We start from the raw sequence: 21,305 nt of genomic DNA, 5'->3' as shown, positions 1-21,305 counted from the left end.
CTGTGGGCAGAGAGGGGCATCAGCGGAGGCCGGGGGGCCGGGGGGGGACAAGGGCAGGGGTCTGCTGAGGTGGGGGATAGGGTTTAAGGGCAGGGGCAAGAGTTGGCGGAGGCTGAGGGTGGTTGGATCAGGCCAGGGCTTCCCGGCACATTCTCACCTTTGGACTTGCAAGAGTTGTTTTCCAAAGATTTCTAGGGAAGGACGAGAAGGGGCGAGTGGAAACCCATCCCGGGGCTTGCCTCCCTTCTCCCCCCATCCCAGGTGGTAGGGTCAGGCACGAGCTGAGTTCCGGGTGGGTGCAGGTCAGGCTGCCTCCAGGCGCACTTGGGCACCCCCGAAAGCACGCAGCCCGCGGCGCTCTGGCTCCGGCCCGATGCCCACCGTCCGTCTTGAGCGGCCGAGACCCTCGCTCGGGCCCCATGACATCGCCAACGTCTGCGGCGGGCACGGCAAGGCCCGCGACAGAGAGACCCGCGGGCACCCGCTGCCCGCCCATCTCAGACACACAACCGCGACCCCACAGGCCAGGCCACCCCCAGAGAAGAGCCCCACTGAGGACACACGGTCGCACCCTTCATTCATTCCTTCCTCGGTCCCTTTCAGAGGCGTTTAGCAAGGGCCAGGCACTGTGGGGCGCGCTGGGGCTCCCCCCCTGCTCCTAAGTCCCAAAGCAGCCGATGGCCTGGCTTGGGGGTGACCTTAGCAATGAGGTGATGCCTCTTCAGAAGCTCCTGGCTGTCACAGCGTTCCTTCGGCAAGTCGGAGCTGGGCAAGGAGGGCGCCCCATGCAGCCAAGCCCCCGGGTGCCACGCAGGCCTGCGGTCGCCACATGTCACCGCGTCCCGGGCAGCGGCGGGCGCCAAGGTTTCGGCCTCGGAGGTTCTGTACCAGATGGTTCTACAGTCCAAGGATTGGTCCGAGGTGGAGCCTGGCGGTGGGGGGGCTGCCTTCAGAGCCAGCCCACCCTTGGCACCCCCCCATACACACCCCCGGGCAGCCCTGGCACGCACCCCAGAGCTTGTTACACTGCCCGTTAGCGACCAAACGCACGTTGGAGGGCGGGGAAGGCGAGCGGCGGCAGGGCACGGAGCGGTCGGCGTCCCGGGATAATCCGGCCAGAAGAGGGTCACTGCGGGAAGGGGGGGACAGGTGGCTGCTGAGACCGGCCCCTGATGGCCCCCCAGAGAAGCCCCGGCCGTGAGCGCAGGACGAGCTGAAGCCGGACAAAAGATGATCCCGGGGTCAGGCTGGGGTGGTGGGGAGGCCCCAGGGGCACATGGGGACAAAGAGCCCAAGGCGCTTAGCGTTGGGCCTGAGAGGAAGGGCAGTCCTGGCCAGAAAGAGCATGTGCAAAGGCCCGGAGGCGCGGAGGCACAGGCCGTGAGCTGGCGAATTCAGGATGGCCGGAGGCAGGCGCATGGGGAAGCAGCCGGAAGTGGCCACGCCAGGCGCCGAGGGCCAGCCTGGGCAGTTGGGACCCGGCGCCGCAGGGAAACGGAAGCTGTGGCATGTGAGAGGCAGGGCATGTCTACCCCGGGAAGGTTAGTTGAACGAGAGCCCAGATCCGTGCTGGGCGAGGCTGGGAAAAGGACATAGCTCTGGATTTCACACTTGCGCCCCTTACCCGTCCAGCACTGTGAGGGCTGGCACACAGGGAGAAATTTCCAGTGAAGGGCACCTTGCCCTGGGCGACATGCAGCCAGTTCTAGACCTTTCTCTTTTGCTCCCCTTGCTGGGTGCTCTGCCTGGTATCCTTCCCCTGGCCCTGTCAGCTTGGAAGACTCCTATACATCCTTCAAAGCCCTACTCAGTATCTCCCCTGTAAGATCTTCCGTAATCCCTTTTTAAGTTCTTATTTACTGAGCACTCGCTGGGTGCTGTGCTCCACCCTTAGCACCCACTGAACCTTCACCCCCACTCCCTCGTGTTCCAGTTGTTCTACCTGAAATGTTCTAGACTATCCCTTCCTGAGGAAACACCTCACTCCCAGAGCAGGTGGGTTCAGCGGGGAGCCCTTATGGCTGGGTGGCCTGGGTTCAAATCTCGGGTTCTGCCCCTTCCCAGCCATGTGCTGTTGGAAGAGTTACCGAACCTTTCCATGTCTCAGTGTCCCCAACTATCAAAAAAAAAAAAAAAAAAGGGAGGATGTCACAACTGGGTCGCTGTGACTAAGAAAATCGAGGCCAGTGCCTGGCATACAAGGAGGGGCTCGAGGAGCGCTGAGTCTGTCAATGTCACGCTGAGAACCCGGGACCTGGGGGCTTGGGGGGTCCAAGGGGTGGCAGCTCTGAGCCCCGGCTGCAGGCAGGTACACCCCAGCCGCGGCCTCCGGTCTCCATTCCCTTCCACCTTCTGCTGTTCCGGGCAGTGTCTCCCGGGAGGATTCTTTGGGGAAGGGGGCGGGGCCGTAAGCCTGGGCCCCGCCCCCCGGGCTGTGAATCCGGGGTCTTCCAGGCCCCCGGATCCCCTTCCACCCCCACCTACCACATAGCACCTGCTCATGCTGTCCTGGCAGAGGCCAGGGAGCCAGGCCCCAGCTGCGGCGCTGAAACTTGACCCCGCGGGGCCACCATCGCCTGGGAAAAAAAAAGCGCCGGGGCTGACCCTGCAGTCACAGAGAGGGGTGGGGCCGGCACGCGAGCCCCGCCCCCGCCCGTGGAGCCGAAGGCCTCATTGGCTGGTGCCCGCTTCCGCCCGCTCCGGGGAGCCGCGGTCTCATTGGCTGAGAGCCCGGCGAGGGGGGCGGGATTCCGGGCTGGTTTCTGCTCCCCGTTTGGTTGAGGCCTCGGAGGGCGGGAGGCGGGGCCGCAGATCTGCCAGCTGATTGGCTCCGGGATCAGCGGGGAGGCGGGACGAGTCCTGGGACCGGGCCCCACGAAGGGGGTTGGCCCAGGAGGTCCCGGGTCCAGCGGGGTGCACGCAGCGCGGGAGCCAGGGACCTCGGCGCCTTTGGGCTCGCACTCCCGGGTGCTGCGGGTGGGGGTCCGGGTTGCCGGCGGTGGGGTCGGTGTCCTCGGGCAGAGATTCGGGGTCCCCTAGGGTCCCCCCCAGGGCTGATTTGGGTCCCCCCCAGTGGTGATATCGGAGGTCCTTGGTGTTAGAACCGTGCACCCCGGGGTGGTATTTGGAATCTCCCGGGGTGACAGCCAGGATCTCCAGAGTGAGATTTGGGGGTGCTTGGGGGTGAGATCAGGGATTCCAGGGTACGCTCTTAAATCCTCCGGGGTCCTTGGGTGAAAGTGGGGTGTCCCGGGGTGAGATTTGGGAGCCACCAGGGTGATCTCTGCAGATCTGAGGCTGCGAGCTCGAGCTCCTGGCGCTAACACGCGGGGGTCTCCAAGATGCTCCAGAGGGCCTGAGATCTCGGGGGCTGACATTTGGGAAGATGAGGGGCGACGAGGGTCGCGGGACTGCCGAGGGTCGTCCCACCCCTATTCCTGGGCTGCCTTCCGGACCTCTGCTGGATCGGCCATGACCCGGGGCCCGGAGCAAACGGGCTCCGAAGGTCTGAAGGCCAAAGGGCGGAGGGAAAGCTCGGGGCCAGCGCCGGTGCCTCCCCCCTCTAGGGCTGCAAGATGGAGCAAAGCTGGGAACCCGGAAGCCTCACGAAGGTGATGCACCTGCTGGTCTTGGCAGGGGCCTGGGGCATGCAGATGTGGGTGACCTTCGCCTCAGGTAGGGACCCTTGGCCTGGGCGCCAACGGTATGGGCGGTGGGCACAGGAAGGGCTGGGGGTCCTGGGAGCGTTCTAACAGGCCCCTTGCACCCCACAGGCTTCCTGCTGTTCCGCAGCCTTCCCCGACATACCTTCGGCCTCGTGCAGAGCAAACTCTTCCCTTCCTATTTCCACATCTCCGTGGCCTGTCCCTTCATCAATCTCTGCATCCTGGCCCCACAGCACGCCTGGGCGCAGCTCACATTCTGGGAGGCCGGCCAGGTACCAGGGCTGGGGCATGGCCACCCGTTTGCAGACCCGTTTGTAGGATGCCAGAATCAGATATTAAAACAGCGAAACGAGGTGCGCTGTCCTCCTGGCGGGTGTAAAAAGCTTGGCGCTGGAGCAGTGCACAGCCTGCACAACTGTCCCCAGCCGCCCTGTCCCTCCCAGCAGAGTGGCTCCGCTAGCTGCTGCTTTCTCCTCCCCCTGGCCGGCCGCCAAGCTGCAGTGACTCAGCCCGGGCTGGGGCGCTGACCCCAGCTCATTGTTTAAAAACCAGCCGGACTGGGAATTTACAGCTCCCCACCCCCTTCACACATTTCCGCAGCCACAAAGCAAGGAACCCTCTCTGGTTCATATTTCTCCCCCTTGCCCTCCCCCTGCCCCCATTATCTTCCTCGAATGTGGGCAGGTGAGTCCCAACAGGTGTTTCAAGACTCATCCCCTCGCAGACGAGAGGATTATGGGTAACTGGAACCTCCCTAGGTCCATTGTCCATTCGTGGGGTCTGGCCTGGGACCCTGCAGAAGTGAGCTGGCCCCTGTCTCTGGCTCCCTGTTTTGGGGGACCAGAAAGGGGCCGTGATGGTGCTGTGGCCCCCTTTTGCAGAGAGAGTCAGATTTAGGGGACAGATGCTACTGCCCTGGGGACTTCCAGGCTAGGGATTGGAGGAGAGGGGGAGCTAGGAGGCTTTGGAAGGGATAGAGGACACAGAGAGGGGGCCTTCCCTTAGCGGGGGGCAAGAGTCTGGGCTCTGCCTTTGAGATCTCCAGAGTTGAGGCTTCGGGCTGTGTGGCCGCAGCAGGCCTGGCTCACGCTGTCCCCTTCTCCTGCCACCCCGCCAGCTCGGTCTGCTGCTCCTGAGCCTCGCACTGGCTGCCACCAACGCCCGCTGGCTGGGGCCGCGCACCACGGCCGCCATGCAGGCCCTGCAGATCCTGGAGAAGGAGCGGGGACTGGGCGGGGAGGTACCCGGCAGCCACCAGGGCCCCGACCCCTACCGCCAGCTGCGCGACAAGGACCCCAAGTACGGCGCCCTCCGCCAGGTCTTCTTCCGCTACCACGGCCTCTCCTCCGTTTGCAACCTGGGCTGCCTCCTGGGCAACGGGCTGTGCCTCGCCGGCCTCGCCCTCAACCTCGGAAGCCTCTGACACCCACTGCCTCCCTCCGCCGTCCCCCCTGGGGACCCCTGCACCTCAATAAAAGCTTCCTTGGAAGTGGCTGCTGTCGTTTTGTTTTGTTTTTTTTCTGACCTGAGATGCAGCAGGAGAGGAAGGCAGGGGTCGAGCTCAGGGCCTCAGTTTCCCTGTTCCTGTGGTCCAGCTATTTGGATTGTTAGCTCTTGCAGCCTCTAAGCTTGACACATAGACGTCCCCGTTTATTGAGTGCCTGCTGTGTGCCCACTTATCGAATGCCAGGCGCTGTACAGATCAATAATTGTCCCTGGGGGGACAATCATATTTCCCACTGCATCAGCACGGGGGTGGCCGTGTGGCTTGCTCTGGCCGGTGACATGTGAGCAGATAGGACGTGTCACTTCCACGCAGGAGGGTTAAGAGCTGGGGAATGAGCTGCCACGCTCTCCCTTTACCACCGAAATCAGCATTGCGGTTGGGTGCCCTGGAGACTCTGGGGCCGCTTGTTACGCAGCCCTGCCTGACAGATGACTTGATTTCAGTAGATCCACTCAGCAGCTCTTGGCAACCGCCGCAGTATTCCCCGGGGGGGCAGTGGCGCTGCAGAGAAATTCAGCAAGTTCCTTTAAGTGGATTCAGGATTTGAACACTCTTAAAGCCGGCGCTGTTACAGGAAGAAAATTCTGGAACCCCCGCTTTGGAGACCAAACCTCCTTACTGTGTGGCCTCCGGTAAGAGGCTGCACCTCTCTGAGCCTTCCTTTCCGTATCTGGAAAAAAGGGGGTTCGCTCCGAGGGTGCTGGAGGGCTTTATTTAGCAAAGGGGGGTCAGGCGCCCTCACGCAACCCAAGGCACCTTCTAGCCCCTCCCCCCGCAGGCGACAAGCCCCGCCCCCGGCCCCGCCCCCCGGCCCCGGGGAGCGGCCGCTCCTCCCCCTCCCCGGCCTGGGCGGAGCCCGCGCGGGATCCGGGTGGCTGCGGGCGGCGGCGGCGGCGGCGGGGCCGGGGTCGCGGCCGGGGCCAGGCCGCAGCGAGTTCGGAGGCGGGACCCCCCGCGGGCCAGCGCCCCCCACGCGAGTTGACACCCCCGCTGACGGCCCGAGTGCCCGCCCCCTACCATCCCGCCGCTGTGCGTCCCAGCAGGTCCGGAGGGGCCGGGTTTGGGGGGGGGGGGGCTGCGGGAGGGTGAGGTGGGGGGAGCGGGGACGTGGGGATCCGGGCCGGGGGCGCCCAGCTGAGCGCAGGGGCGAGCGGGAACGGGGCGCGGGCGAGGCGGAGGGCCCAGCTGGGGACCGGAGATGGGCCATATGGTGATGCGGGACGGCCAGTGAGCCCCGCAACTCGGGGCCGAGGAGCTCCGGGGCCCCAGGGAAGGGGATCCGGGCCCCCACCCTCCCGGCGGGCGGCAGGCGCGGGGGAGGTCGGCGGGTGGGCAGAAAAGAGGTGGGACCGGCAGCCAGACAGGTGGGCTGGGGGTGGGGTCGGGGCGCAACGCGGCGGCGGGCCCTGCCCAGTCTGGGGAAAGGTTTCCTGCCGCTTCTCTTCCCCTCTTCAGACTCGTTCTCCCGGAACACGGGGTGGGGCCCAGGGCTGGGCCGGAAAGGGGCGGGGGGGGGGGGGGGGACCGTGCGGGTCGTCGTTTTCAAATGGAAAAAAAAAAAGCCCCAAAGGTGGTTGTGAAATCGATTGGCCAGCCAACCTGTGCGTTTCGGGGAGTAGCCCAAGCCCCGGGGGGGAAACTGAGGCCCGGGGAAGGGAAGGAGCAGGTGGATGGCTGCCGGCGCGGCCCTGGGGATGGATGGGTGGGGAAGGCAGGCCTCGGGGGGCCGGGGTGGGGTGGGGGAGAGTGGGGGTGATTCTCCGGGCGGGCTTTCTGGTTAACTGATTTCTCTCCTGGAGCTGGAACCGGGGTGAGTCAGCTGCGGGGACCCGGCCCCTTTCACAAACAGAAAACGGCAGTGCCTGCTTGGGGGCAGCACCCGGATTTTCACCCTGATTTTGAATCAGCTGAAACCCCCTCCCCGTGGGGGTCAGCGAAAGGGGGGGAGCTGAAATCGCCTAGGGCAGGACCAGGCACCCTGCTGGCTGCACCTGGCAAAGTCAACACCCTCCTGGCGCTGGCGAGGGGGAGGGGGGGTCCATCCAGCTGGCAGGCCCCCCCCCCTTTCTTCCAGCACCTACCCTGGCTGCACCAGCTGCTCACCCAGGGGGCAAAGTCCGCTTTGCTCTGTGCATTCTACAGAGTCAGGCTCCCCTGCACCTCCTGCGGCTGGAGGAGGCGTCCTATGCCCCCACCGCGTCCCCCCCCCCCCCCCCCCAAGCTGGACCCCTTCAATCCAACCCAGAGACAGGAAGCTCCGGGCCTCAAACTCCCCCCTGCCCCCCCCCCCCCCCGCAAAAGCCTGACCTCCCTGGGAGGATGTGAAGATTCTGCAGCAGTCAGGTTTATTGAGCACCTACTATAGGCCAGGCACTGTCTTAACTTTTTATTTTTTTAAAGGAGGGATGGGGGATTGAACCCTGGCCCTCTCAGTGGGAGGCAGGTGCTCAACCACCAAGCTACACTTGCTTCCCTAGGCCCCGTCTTAAGACATGTGTGGGCTTTTCCTCATCGAAGTCACAGATGTGTCCCGGGGTAGGGAAAAGAAACCGGCACAATAACCCGCTGAATGTACTGGGGGAGAGTGTGAACTCCAGGGTAAACTGTTATCCACGTGGTGCAGCAGTGCTCCAGAATGTGTTCGCCGAGCGCGATGAGTGTGCCACAATGATGGGGGAAGTTGTTGGTGTGGGAGGAGTGGGGTGGGGGTGGGGGGTATACGGGAACCTCTTACTTTTTTTTTTAAGATTTATTTATTTTTCTTTATTTCTTTCCCCTTCCCCCCCACCCCAGTTGTCTGTTCTGTGTCTATTTGCTGCATCTTCTGTGTCCGCTTCTGTTGTTGTCAGCAGCACGGGAATCTGTGTTTCTTTTTGTTGCGTCGTCTTGCTGTGTCAGCTCTCCGTGTGTGCGGCACCATTCCTGGGCAGGCTGCACTTTCTTTCCCGCTGGGCAGCTCTCCTTACGGGGCGCACTCCTTGCGTGTGGGGCTCCCCTATGCAGGGGACACCCCTGCGTGTCAGGGCACTCCTTGCGCACATCAGCACTGCTCATGGGTCAAAGAGGCCCGGGGTTTGAACCGCGGACCTCCCATGTGGTAGACGGACGCCCTAACCACTGGGCCAAGTCCGTTTCCCTCTTACTTTTTTAAATGTAACATTTTTTTTGTGATGTATATATCTTAAAAAAAAAATACAATTTACTGAAATGATGGGGGTGGGGGAGTGGGTTATACGGGAACCTCTTACGTTTTTTAATGTACCGTTCTTTGTGATCTATCAACTTTAATTTAAAAAGTGTAAAAAAAAAAAAAGAGGCCGGCACAGAGTAGGCACCCACTTCGTGTTTGTTGAATGAATAAAGGAACGCATTTTATGCTCACCACCCGACACCCTTTTGGGTGAACCGGCCGCAGTTTGGCCCTGCGAATGCTGAAGCGCAGAGGTCGGGCACTGCGGCCAGGGGTCCCCCGGCCTCCAGGCGGCAGGGCGGGGGGCTCAGGGCTCACACCCGGCCCGGGGCCCTCCTCTCGCGCAGGAGGCTCCCCGCCAAGATGGCGTCGGCCGGGGACGCGCCGGGCGCGCGGGACGCCGCGGACCAGAACTTCGACTACATGTTCAAGCTGCTGCTGATCGGCAACAGCAGCGTGGGCAAGACGTCCTTCCTCTTCCGCTACGCCGACGACGCCTTCACGCCCGCCTTCGTCAGCACCGTGGGCATCGACTTCAAGGTCAAGACGGTCCACCGCCACGACAAGCGCATCAAGCTGCAGATCTGGGTGCGCGGCGCGGCCCCGGGGGGTCCCGGGAGGGCGGGGGGTGGGGCGGGAAGGGGGCCCTGGGGGGCACGGGGTGGGGGGGGAGGTAGGGGGGTTGTCTGGGAGGTGAGTCCATTAGGAGGAGGGCACACTCTGCCCCGTGGGGTCTGAGGGCGGAGGCAGCAGCGCCCCTTGGGGTCTGATGGGGGAGGCAGGAGAGTCCCATGGGGTCTGAGGGGGGAGGCAGCACCACCCTGTGGTGTCTGAGGGGGGAGGCAGCAGCACCCCTTGGGGTCTGAGGGGGGAGGCAGCACCACCCCGTGGTATCTGAGGGGGGAGGCAGCACCACCTCATGGGGTCTGAGACATTACTGCCTCATGGAGTCTGATGGGGGAGGCAGCACTGCCCCATGGGGTCTGAGGGGGGAGCCAACACCACCCCATGGATTCTGAGGGGGGAGGCAGAACCATCCCATGGGGTCTGAGGGGGGAGGCAGTGCTACCCCATGGGGTCCGAGGGAGGAGGCAGCACCAGCCCATGAGGTCTGATGGGGGAGGGAGCACGGCCCCATGGGGTCTGATAGGAGAGGCAGCACCACCCCATGGGGTCTGAGGGGGAGGCAGTACCGCCCCATGGGGTCTGATGGGAGAGGCAGCACCACCCATGGGGTCTGATGAGGGAGGCAGTACCACCCCATGGGGTCTGAGGGGGAGGCAGCACTGCCCCATGGGATCTGAGGGGGAGGCAGTACCGCCCCATGGGGTCTGATGGGAGAGGCAGCACCACCCATGGGGTCTGATGGGGAGGCAGCACCATCCCATGGGGTCTGAGACTGCCTCATGGGGTCTGATGGGGGAGGCAGCACTGCCCCATGGGGTCTGAGGGAGGAGGCAGCACCACCCCATGGGGTCTGAGACTGCCTCGTGGGGTCTGATAGGGGAGGCAGCACTGCCCCATGGGGTCTGATGGGGGAGGCAGTACCACCCCATGAGTCTGAGGGGAAGGCAGCACCGCCCCATGAGGTCTGAGGGGGGAGGCAGTACTGCCTCATGGGGTCTGATGGGGGAGGCAGCACCACCCCATGGGGTCTGATGGGGGAGGCAGCACCGCCCCATGGGGTCTGATGGGGGATGCAGCACCGCCCCATGGGGTCTGATGGGGGAGGCAGCACCGCCCCATGGGGTCTGATGGGGAGACAACACCGCCCCAGGCATGTTAGAAGTTACCAGTGAGGGGGAGGTTTGGGTACCATCTCAGGGGCAAATCCCGGGACCCCAGGGAATTGAAGCTGCGCTGTCTTCAGAGCCAACCCCACCCACCCCCATCCCCGGCTGCTGTCACGATGGCGGCGTTGGCGTCAGCCTCAAGATGGCCGCCTCTGTCCCAGGTGGCTCTTGTTTGTGGATCATTAAGTCAGGTCTGGGTGATGGTCAAAGGGATTTATAGGTCTGTGAGAGGCCATGGACCCTGCACCCTGGGAACCCCTCAAGGGCAGGGCTGTGCCTGCCCCATCAGATGGAAAGTTCCCTTGAGAATGAGTCGATGCCTTCCTCCCCTCCCCCCCCCCACAGACTGAGGGCTGTATGGGTAAGCGCCTGTTTCTCCCATCAGACTGGGGTGGTGAAGGCAGCTGCATGTCTTCCTCCTTCAGATTGGGACTATGCAGGCAGGTCCAGATCTCTCCCATCAGATTTGCAGTTGTGCGGGCAGTTTCATCTCTCCCCCATCAGACTGGGGGCTGTGAGGGCAGGTCCAGGTCTCCCCCATCAGACTGGGGGCTGTGCAGGCAGGTCAGCTCTTCCGCATCAGACTGGAGGCTGTGAGGGCAGGTCCAGGTCTCCCCCATCAGACTGGGGACTGTGAGGGCAGGTCCAGGTCTCCCCCATCAGACTGGGGGCTGTGAGGTACGGTCCAGGTCTCCCCCATCAGACTGGGGACTGTGGGGACAGGTGCAGCTCTCCCCTATCACTGGAAGCTCTGTGGTCAGGCCCATATCTCCCCCATCAGACTGGAGGCTGTGAGGATAGGTCCAGGTCTCCCCCATCAGACTGGAGGCTGTGAGGATAGAGCCAGGTCTCCCCCATCAGACTGGAGGCTGAGGATAGATCCAGGTCTCCCCCATCAGACTGGAGCCTCTAAGAATAGGTCCAGGTCTCCCCCATCAGACTGGAGCCTCTAAGAATAGATCCAGGCTTCCCCCATCAGACTGGAGGCTGTGAAGATAGGTCCAGGTTAGGGTTAGGGTTAGGGTTAGGGTCAGGATTAGGGCTCGGGTTAGGGCTTGGGTTCGGGTTGGGCTCGGGTTCGGGTTAGGGCTGGGTTGGGCTCGGGTTCGGGCTCGGGTTCGGGTTGGGCTCAGGTTCGGGTTGGGCTCGGGTTCAGGCTCGGGTTCGGGTTGGGCTCGGGTTAGGGCTCGGGTTAGGGCTCGGGTTCGGGTTGGGCTCAGGTTTGGGCTCGGGTTCGGGCTCGGGTTCGGGTTGGGCTCAGGTTCGGGTTAGGGCTCGGGTTCGGGTTAGAGCTCGGGTTCGGGTTGGGCTCGGGTTCCGGCTCGGGTTCGGGCTCGGGTTCGGTTTGGGCTCGGGTTAGGGCTCGGGCTCGGGTTAGGGCTCGGGTTCGGGTTGGGCTCGGGTTCGGGTTGGGCTCGGGTTCGGGCTCGGGTTCGGGTTGGGCTCGGGTTCGGGTTAGGGCTCGGGTTTGGGTTAGGGCTCGGGTTCGGGTTGGGCTTGGGTTCGGGTTGGGCTCGGGTTCGGGCTCGGGCTCGGGTTGAGCTCGGGTTAGGGCTCGGGCTCGGGTTAGGGCTCGGGTTAGGGCTCGGGTTCGGGTTGGGCTCGGGTTCGGGTTAGGGCTCGGGTTTGGGTTAGGGCTCGGGTTCGGGTTGGGCTTGGGTTCAGGTTGGGCTCGGGTTCGGGCTCGGGCTCGGGTTGGGCTCGGGTTCGGTTTGGGCTCGGGCTCGGGTTAGGGCTCGGGTTAGGGCTCGGGTTCGGGTTGGGCTCGGGTTCGGGTTAGGGCTCGGGTTCGGGTTCGGGTTGGGCTCGGGTTCGGGTTGGGCTTGGGTTAGGGCTTGGGTTCGGGTCGGGTTCGGGTTAGGGCTCGGGTTCGGGTTGGGCTTGGGTTCGGGTTGGGCTTGGGTTAGGGCTCGGGTTCGGGTTCGGGCTCGGGCTCGGGTTGAGCTCGGGTTAGGGCTCGGGCTCGGGGTAGGGCTCGGGTTAGGGCTCGGGTTTGGGTTGGGCTCGGGTTCGGGTTAGGGCTCGGGTTTGGGTTAGGGCTCGGGTTCGGGTTGGGCTTGGGTTAGGGCTCGGGTTCGGGTCGGGTTCGGGTTAGGGCTCGGGTTCGGGTTGGGCTTGGGTTCGGGTTGGGCTTGGGTTAGGGCTTGGGTTCGGGTCGGGTTCGGGTTAGGGCTCGGGTTCGGGTTGGGCTTGGGTTCGGGTTGGGCTTGGGTTAGGGCTCGGGTTCGGGTTCGGGCTCGGGCTCGGGTTGAGCTCGGGTTAGGGCTCGGGCTCGGGGTAGGGCTCGGGTTAGGGCTCGGGTTCGGGTTGGGCTCGGGCTCGGGGTAGGGCTCGGGTTCGGGCTCGGGCTCGGGTTGGGCTCGGGTTCGGTTTGGGCTCGGGCTCGGGTTAGGGCTCGGGTTAGGGCTCGGGTTCGGGTTGGGCTCGGGTTCGGGTTGGGCTCGGGTTCGGGCTCGGGTTCGGGTTGGGCTCGGGTTCGGGTTAGGGCTCGGGTTTGGGTTAGGGCTCGGGTTCGGGTTGGGCTTGGGTTCGGGTTGGGCTCGGGTTCGGGCTCGGGCTCGGGTTGGGCTCGGGTTCGGTTTGGGCTCGGGCTCGGGTTAGGGCTCGGGTTAGGGCTCGGGTTCGGGTTGGGCTCGGGTTCGGGTTAGGGCTCGGGTTCGGGTTAGGGCTCGGGTTCGGGTTGGGCTCGGGTTCGGGTTGGGCTTGGGTTAGGGCTTGGGTTCGGGTCGGGTTCGGGTTAGGGCTCGGGTTCGGGTTGGGCTTGGGTTCGGGTTGGGCTTGGGTTAGGGCTCGGGTTCGGGTTCGGGCTCGGGCTCGGGTTGAGCTCGGGTTAGGGCTCGGGCTCGGGGTAGGGCTCGGGTTAGGGCTCGGGTTCGGGTTGGGCTCGGGTTCGGGTTAGGGCTCGGGTTTGGGTTAGGGCTTGGGTTCGGGTTGGGCTCGGGTTCGGGTTGGGCTTGGGTTAGGGCTCGGGTTCGGGTCGGGTTCGGGTTAGGGCTCGGGTTCGGGTTGGGCTCGGGTCCGGGTGGGCCGGGAAGGCGAGGGCTCAGCCCCCTGGCACCTTGCCTTGCGCAGGACACGGCAGGCCAGGAGCGCTACCGCACCATCACCACCGCCTACTACCGCGGCGCCATGGGCTTCCTGCTCATGTACGACGTCGCCAACCAGGAGTCGTTCACCGCCGTGCAGGACTGGTGAGTGCCCGCCCCCCCCCCCCACGCCGTGCCTGCCGCCCCCCGCCCCCCGCCCCGCCTCACGGCGCCCCCACCCCGCAGGGCCACGCAGATCAAGACCTACTCCTGGGACAACGCCCAGGTCATCCTCGTGGGCAACAAGTGCGACCTGGAGGACGAGCGCGTCGTGCCCGCCGAGGACGGCCGGCGGCTCGCCGACGACCTGGGTGAGCCCCCGGAGTCCCCAGGCCCGCCCCAGGCCCGCCCCAGGCCGAGCCCCGCCACTGTCACCGGCCCTCTGGGGACCCGTCGAGGAGGCCACCCGTGCCCCGGTAACCCAGGCCCGGCTGAACCATTTCTGGGAATTTATCCTGCAAAGGTCCCTGCCTGTGAGTGAAGGGCTGTGTATCTGAAGTTGTGGCATTTTTAGTTGGAGGAAAACTTTGGCCTCCCCTTGAAGTAACAAAGCAAATGCCTGCAGTGGAATAGTACGCAACCATGAAAAAGGAAGGGACCTTTATGAGCTGATGGGGCAAGACCTCTGGGTGATAGGGCTAAGTGGAGAAAGCAGACGGCACAATATCGGGCTGCTTCCTTTCATCCGGGGCTCTGCACACTTTTTCTTTTTCGTTTTTTTAAAGATTTTTTTTTCTCTCCCCTTCCCCCCCTGCCCCACCCCAGTGATCTCTCTGTGTCCATTCGTTGTGTGTTCTGTGTCCGCTTCTATTCTTGTCAGCAGCCCAGGAATCTGTGTCTTTCTTTTTGTTACGTCATCTTGCTGCATCAGCTCTCTGTGTGTGCGGCACCACTCCTGGGCAGGCTGCACTTTCTTTTGCGCTGGGTGGCTCTCTTAATGGGGCGCACTCCTTGTGCATGGGGTTTCCCTACACTGGGGACACCCCTGCATGGCACGGCGCTCTTTGTGTGCATTAGCTCTGCGCGTGGGCCAGCTCACCACACAGGTCAGGAGTCCCTAGGTTTGAACCCTGGACCCCCCCCCCATGGTAGGCAGCTCTGTCCATTGAGCCAAGTCTGCTTCCCTGCACACTTTTTCTTAAAAAGCCAGATAACAAACCTTGTCAGCCTTGGGGTCTCTTTCAATTCTTCATAACATGAATGGGTGTGGCTGTCTGCCCATGAAACTTTTTTGACAAAAACAGGTGATGGACCAGATTTGGGCTGTGGTTCCAAGGTTGCCACCCCCAGTGTTAATGTGGAACAATCTGGAAGGATCCACAAGAATCTAGGAAGCAGGGAGACCCGTGTGTTTCTGAGAATTGGGAGGCGGGGCTGCCAGGATGGACTAGCCTTTCTCCAAACTTTCCCCAAGATTATGTTCCTCCTTCCCAGCCCAACCGTCTCAGAAGCGCCCTCCAAGCCGGGCCTGTAGGCTTCCTTCTCCATGGATGCCCTGGTTCTTTCTTTCTTTCTTTCTTTCTAATTTATTTCCCACCCCCCCGTTGTCTGCTCTCTGTGTCCATTCGCTGTGTGTTCTTCTGTGTCTGCTCACATTCTTGTCAGCGGCACGGGAATCTGTGTTTCTCTTTGTTGCGTCATCTTGCTGTGTCAGCTCTCCGTGTGTGCGGCACCACTCCTGGGCAGGCTGCACTTTCTTTTGCGCTGGGCGGCTCTCCTTACGGGGCGCATTCCTTGCGCGTGGGGCTCCCCTACGCGGGGGACACCCCTGCGTGGCAGGGCACTCCTTGCGCGCATCAGCACTGCGCGTGGGCCAGCTCCACACGGGTCAAGGAGGCCCTGGGTTTGAACCCTGGATCTCCTATATGGTAGGCAGAGGCTCTATCAGTTGAGCCAAATCCGCTTCGTTTTGGGTGAAATTCCAGCCTGGGGTTAACTCGAGCTATTCATTTCCTGGTGTGCTTGGGCAGTGAACCTGGATTCCCAATTTGCCTGGAAATAAATATACTCACGTGTGGGAGGTAGTGAAATCAATTATGACACAGGCCTGTGGTGCCATATTCGAGGTGGACCCCAAGAACATCCAGTGGCTGGGGGTGGGGGGCTCCCATTCTGTCCTTAAGTTTCAAATGCAGGATACAGGGCGGGAGATGGAATTTTATTTTTTTAGGAGGTGCCAGAGATTGAACCTGGGACCTTGCACATGGGAAGCAGGCACTCAACTACTTGCGCTACGTCTGCCCCTGAGAGATAGAATTTAATCCCAGTTTTTGTAGGAAGAAATCTATATACACACCCTATAAACCCAGCCTCCACAACTATGTATTTACACAGAAAAAAAACATCAGCTAAATATCAAAACACCAATTGTAATTGTTTCTGGGGATGAGACTCCATGTGCTTTCTACATCTGTCTTTCCTTCAGTCCTTTTCCGTGGTTTCCCATTTCTCTAGTGAATTTCTCGGTGAATATTTCTCATCGGAATCAGAAAGAAAGGGTTAAAGAAATTAAAAGGCAGCGGACGGTGTGAGGGAGAGCTATGTGTGGAAAAGGAGACACAGAATTTGAAGACAGCAGGGGAGGTTGATGATCGCTGGGTCCAGAGTTCCTGTCCTGCCGCTGTCATTCATTCATTCACTCTCATTTATTCATTCAGCAAATAGTTTCCAGGAGCTTGCTCGGTGCCAAGCGCTGGGGCCACAGCTGTGGACAAGGCAGAGAGAAATTCTGCCCTCTTAGAGCTGGCATTCTGGGAGCAGAGGCTGACAGTCAACAGATAATTACACGCATAATTATTTAATTGCAATTATGTGTCCATAGAAGCCAGCTCACCCTGGGCGGGGTATAATGTGGCGGTTGTTTGTGCAGATGATTGCCCCACAGATTGGTGGGCGTGGCAGGTGAGACGTGTCATGGACTGCTCAGGCGCGGCTTTCTGCAGATCGAGCCTGAAGGAACTCTAGAGGAGGGGCAGGAAGGTTTGCTGGGCACATCTTTGTTTTTCCAGTGACGCATCACTTTTTGAAGTCTAGGAATCTTGGACAAGTCCCCGAACATTTGTACCACCTCCCACCCTCCTCCTCTTGGGAGAACAGACTTTCTTTTTTTAATAAGAACTAAGTTATGATGATCACTAGAAAGCTAAGAATATATTCAAAGTCCACCTCGTGTCCGCCTCCCCAGAAGGGATCAGCCAACCTGCCTTCCCTCCCCGGGCCCAAGGGTATGGTAGGACTGTGTATTCTATTCTTATTTGAGTCGGGCAGCCCGGCCCTGCTGTTTAGTAACCTAGGTGGGTTTAGATGAGTGACTTTTCCTCTCCGTGCCTCAGTTTCCTCATCTGTAAAACGGCTGTGTGCAGGAGTGGGTCGTTGGCCCCACAAAAGTCTTGTTCGAGTCTTAGCCCGCGTTCCTGGGGGCGTGAACTCATTTGTCAATAGGGCCTCTGAGTATCGCTAAGGGGTGGACTCATTCGTGTGTAGGATCTCCAAAGGTCCTATTTAGAGGAGGCCGCATGGCTAAAGGGTGGGCCTCCATCCATACGACCAGCGGCCTTAGAAGCAAAGGAAATTGGGACTCAGTCAGTCGGTAGAAGCCAGAAGTCAGGAGAAGCCCCCTGCTTGGAGCAAACCAAGGAGATGGCCACGTGATAGAGGCAAGAGATGCAAGCCAAGGCGCCCCGAGGATGGCGGTGAGCCAGCACACAAAGCCGCCAACTCCCGGAGAAAGCGGGGCCTGTCGAGACCTTGATTTGGGAATTCCATCCTCCCAATCCGTGAGCCGATAAATTCCCATCGTTGAAGCCAACCCAGCAGGTGGTTTTTGTCATAGCAGCACTGACCGACTGAGACAGGCTAGAAGAGTTGGAACTTATAGAGCCTCACAGTGAGGGCGAGATGCGTTAATTTCCAGAACGGGCCTAGAAGAGTGCCTGCCCACCCCCCCAGGCAGCACAGTGGGAGCCTGATACTCTCATCGCCATCTTTAGTGCATTGTAGAGGCCAGATGCTGCTCGTTGCGTACTCTCCTCATACGCCGCGAAGCCGGCTGACACCTGCCTGACAGTTTGCAAAACTGGTGGCCCCTGGGCTGCAGCCACGCCTCCATTTTGCTTTGTCTGGCCTAAAATGTGTGAAGTAACTGGCTCCATCTGAGAAGTCCACAGAAACGTTGGGCTTCTGTGGGCACCCTTCCTGTGTAGCAAAAATTGGGGGAAAGCTGAGCGACTTGTCACTGTCTGGACTCCCGTGGCCTCTGGCTTAGGACAAAGATTCCTAACGTAGTTCAGAGCAGGGCTGCTGCCGCTGATTTTTTAAAAAATTAGCAACCCCCCCCCTTGCAGCTTGCTTGCTGTCTGCTCTCTGTGTCCATTCGCTGTGCCTTCTTCTGTGTGTCTGTGTTTATTTATTTTTATTTATTCCCCGCCTCCCTTGCAGCTTGCTTGCTGTCTGCTCTCTGTGTCCATTCGCCATGCCTTCTTCTGTGTGTCTGTTTATTTTTATTTATTCCCCTCCCTCCTTGCAGCTTGCTTGCCATCTGCTCTCTGTGTCCATTCGCTGCGCCTTCTGTATTTTTGCCTGTCTCCCTGTTTTGTTGCGTCCCCTTGCTGAGTCAGCTCTCTGCAGCTCTTGCAAGCCGGTCGAGCCTGCCTTCACAGGGAGGCCCCGGGACTCGAACCCAGGGCCTCCCCTATGGTAGACGGGAGCCCAACCAATGGAGCCACCGCCGCTTCCCAGCTGCCGCTGGTTTTTATCCTCCTCCCCCTCGCTGGGCCCATTTTACAGTCCAGCAAACTGAGGCTGGGAGAAGCCAGGCCGGGAACCCAGGTCTAGGTGATGGAGGCTCCAGCCCAGGGCCCTGCCTCGGGGGGTTTCTCACGGCCGCCCCCCCCTCCCCTTTGTCCCTCCAGGTTTCGAGTTCTTCGAGGCCAGCGCCAAGGAGAACGTCAATGTCAAGCAAGTGTTTGAGCGCCTGGTGGACATCATCTGCGAGAAGATGAACGAGTCCCTGGAGCCCGGCGCCGGGCCGGGCAGCAACGGGAAGGGCCCGGCTTTGGGGGACACGGTGCCCCCCCAGCCCAGCGGCTGCAGCTGCTAGAGACGGGACCCCCCCCTGCCCCGGCCCGCCCCCTCCTGCCTCGGCAGGGACTGGCGACCCCGGCGCCAGCCACGAGGGCCCTCTCCAGAGCTCGGGGCGGCCCCCCTCACCCCCTTGCCATCCAAGCTGCCCCTGTCGGAGGCCTGGGGGTGGGAGAGGCCCAGGGGGGTTGATGTGCCCAAGCTTGCTGCCTTAAGGCCTTTTCGGGGGGCTGGCGTGGAGGGGGGCAGCCACGGCGCCTCTGGGTGGGTGGCATTTTCAAGTCCACGCCGCGCTGGGCACTGAGTGCGGCTTGGCAGGCCGGCCGGCCACAGGTCCACCCCTCTGCCATTGCGTTTCTCGGTATGACACCCGGGCAGTGCAAGAGGCGGCCCCCCGCCCCGCCTTCTCAGGGCCTCAGACCCCCACCCCCGGTCCAGGCCCCCCCGCCCAGCCCGTGCACGTCCTTGGTCCCCAAGGCTCCCGGGTGCCATGGCCATTTGGCCTCTCCAGCCTGGCCCGCCACCCCCTGCCCGAGCGAGCAGCTTGTCCCGTCGCAGAAGGACAAAGAGTCCAAACCCCCTGGCCTCAGGGACCCTCGAAGTGCCTTTCTGAGCTTCGCCACAATCTCACGACCCTGTCACTGTTGGGGCTTTGCCCCCGCGTCCCCTGATCTGGATTCGAATCGCGGAAGCAGGGGTGGCTTGGGGCCGCGTCCTTGCTCGGGGTGATTTGCGTTTTGGGTTCTACCAGGAGCTCACCCCGCAGTGGGGACCACGGGCCCTTCTCCCCCATCCCCACCCCTGCTCGCCGTGCTTTCGGCAAGCTCTTTCCAAATCGTGCATCCTGCTAGCAAAGGAAATTGAGTAATGATCCTCCCCGCTTGCACTCGCCGGGCGACTTCCTGATGTGAAGACTTGGGTGCCTCCGACTGGGGGAGCCGGCATCTGTTTTCCGAGCTCTGGCATCGACAGGGCCCGGCCGGGGGACGTTGTCTGCCGCTGGACGAGTCGCTCCGGGCGGGGAGGCGCCGGGCTCGTGCCGGAGGGGACGAGAAAGCAGGGTTTGATAACGTGCCATTGCCGTGTGTGTGCTTCGCAGATGCAGCTTGGGGAGCGCCAAAGCCTTGTGCTGATGGGGGTTGGGGGTGGGGCACTGTTTTGGGGTGTCCATGAGATGGGGACCCAGCTGCCGGGGGCTTCTGTCGGGAGGTTATGAATCATTTGATACTATACGGCTTGGCCCCCAGCTCAGTGGCCTGTCCCCCAAAGGTTTAAACTCCAGGGGTGTGGCCCTCTTGCTGCCCCATATCCCCACCTGGCACCCCAAAACATGACACTGGGGAGGGCGTTGGAAAGTTAAGCCTTGTCTTTCCTAGGTGGTTTGTATTTCCATCCTGCTGACCCCTCCCAGCCACTGCAGCCAAACGGTTTCCTTGAGCCGGTGTCTTGGAGTCGGTCAAGGTGCCTCTGGGGTAGGGGACCTGGTTTCATTCTCCATGCAGGTCCCACCTTTCTAGAAGCTCTAGGTCAAGTTTATTTCTGGGGGGGGTCCCTGTCCACCTCATACCAGAAGCTGCCCTTTGAGCTTCAAAGTCAGGTTATTTTTGAATGCCAACAAATTAGATGCTGAGACTGGGGTGGACACATCTCACAAGAATGAGAAACACACAGAGTCTGGGGTGGGAGTCACAGCCCTTTGTTGGTTTAACATTAAAGTCAAATCTCAAAGGGCTTTGCAAACTGCAACTTGGCTTGTCAAGATTCCATCGGCCAATCCATCTTCCCTAAGCCGCTGCCAGCAAAAATGGCAGCTCTGAGATCCATTAAGGGAACATGCTGACTCGGCAATGCCTGCGTGACAAGAAACAGCTTTGGCTGCATCTTAGACCTGCCCCGCCCTAAGATTCCTGTTTACACCTTTACCTAAGATTTTCAACATTTCAGACTCAGATAGCAACAAAGAGAGCTGCCCCTGAGCTCTCTCTAGGCTTGAAACAAGAATGTAGGGGAAAAGCCAAAAAGTTTTCTTCTAAAAAGAATGCAAGTTGTCATTTTCTAATTTTTCTTTTTGAAGGGGGGTGATAGGTAGGAGCTGATGGTCTCTGAGGACCTGAAACGTATCCTTGTCCTTGGGTGTACGGAATTTCTTCGAGTTTACAGGCCAAAATAAACCCAAAAGCCTTCATGAAACCCAAAAGGCTCCCAGCTCCAGGGAGCCTTCCCTCCTTATCTTCGGCTGTTGGCACTTTCTGTGGGACATTGCCACGGCCACAGTGGCTTGGGGTCCTGCTTTGTCTGGTTTTTCTGTTTTTGTGTTTTGGCTTGATCAGGGATCATACTCCTGCACCTCTCTCTGCTGCACTTCGATAAACAAGTCAGGGGGTGAAACGTGGCCTCCGTAGAAGCAGATAATTCCGCTCCTGGCTTCTCCTCGGCCAATCCCGAAACACACTACGGAATGAGCTTTTGGGCCCGCTAATTTAGAACCTGGCTGGGGCTCTGTGTCAGCTGATGCCCTGATGTCCGGTTCGGAGAGATGTGCACTTTTCCTCCACAAGAAAAACAAAAAATTAAAGTCGTGATGCCCAAACGCATCTTGTTCTTTGTTCTCGAATTTCCATTCGTGAAATGAGGTTTCCAGGAAGAGCGGCCTGGACTCCGGCCAAGTCGGATGACGGTGGAGAGCCGTGCCCGAGGGGGCACCGGCCTGCCCCGTTGTCACCAGCTTGGCTCGGGAGAGCTTGGCTGTGCGTTTCCCACGCTAAACCTAGTCAAAGGGCCCTTCGTCTCGGCCCAGAACCTTCCATGGCTCCCACCCCACTTAGAGCAAGAAACAAAAGTTCTCCTTGCCTCCCCCGAGGCCCCGCGTGACTTGTCCCTTTGCCCCCATGTGCTCATCTGCTGCTCCTGCCACCCCACTTGCCTGGTCCAACACACCGGTCTCCTGGCTGGCGTTTGAACAGCCCAGCCTCCTGCCTTACGACC

The 21,305-nt window shown here is 61.1% G+C and overlaps 3 protein-coding genes across 4 annotated transcripts; 2 read left to right on the top strand and 1 right to left on the bottom strand.

Annotated features, from left to right (window-relative positions):
• Positions 1–83: 83 nt before the first annotated feature.
• LOC131276695 (coiled-coil domain-containing protein 159-like) lies at positions 84–2,642 on the bottom strand. Its single transcript, XM_058290208.2, has 4 exons — positions 2,485–2,642; positions 1,011–1,129; positions 699–928; positions 84–191 (listed from the first exon to the last, which is right to left on the bottom strand). The coding sequence occupies exons 1-4, from the start codon at positions 2,487–2,489 to the stop codon at positions 84–86; spliced, it is 462 nt and encodes a 153-aa protein (XP_058146191.1). The 5' UTR covers positions 2,490–2,642.
• A 207-nt stretch (positions 2,643–2,849) lies between these two features.
• TMEM205 (transmembrane protein 205) lies at positions 2,850–5,159 on the top strand. Of its 2 annotated transcripts, none has more exons than XM_004458190.4 (4): positions 2,850–2,976; positions 3,567–3,675; positions 3,774–3,937; positions 4,783–5,159. In XM_004458190.4, the coding sequence occupies exons 2-4, from the start codon at positions 3,576–3,578 to the stop codon at positions 5,086–5,088; spliced, it is 570 nt and encodes a 189-aa protein (XP_004458247.1). In that variant the 5' UTR covers positions 2,850–2,976; positions 3,567–3,575; the 3' UTR covers positions 5,089–5,159. The 2 variants fall into 2 exon arrangements, with proteins under 2 accessions (XP_004458247.1, XP_004458246.1); XM_004458189.3 differs by having other exon boundaries at positions 2,875–2,967.
• Positions 5,160–6,063: 904 nt separating this feature from the next.
• Positions 6,064–20,914, top strand: RAB3D (RAB3D, member RAS oncogene family). The gene is made up of 5 exons (XM_058290573.2): positions 6,064–6,215; positions 8,710–8,950; positions 13,228–13,346; positions 13,428–13,552; positions 18,152–20,914. The coding sequence occupies exons 2-5, from the start codon at positions 8,726–8,728 to the stop codon at positions 18,337–18,339; spliced, it is 657 nt and encodes a 218-aa protein (XP_058146556.1). The 5' UTR covers positions 6,064–6,215; positions 8,710–8,725; the 3' UTR covers positions 18,340–20,914.
• Positions 20,915–21,305: the final 391 nt, after the last annotated feature.

This window comes from Dasypus novemcinctus, chromosome 30 (genome assembly GCF_030445035.2).
Source record: "Dasypus novemcinctus isolate mDasNov1 chromosome 30, mDasNov1.1.hap2, whole genome shotgun sequence".
Taxonomy (NCBI): Eukaryota; Metazoa; Chordata; class Mammalia; order Cingulata; family Dasypodidae; genus Dasypus; species Dasypus novemcinctus.
Note: the sequence above shows the minus strand (reverse complement) of the source record. Positions and strands in the feature narration are given on the sequence as shown.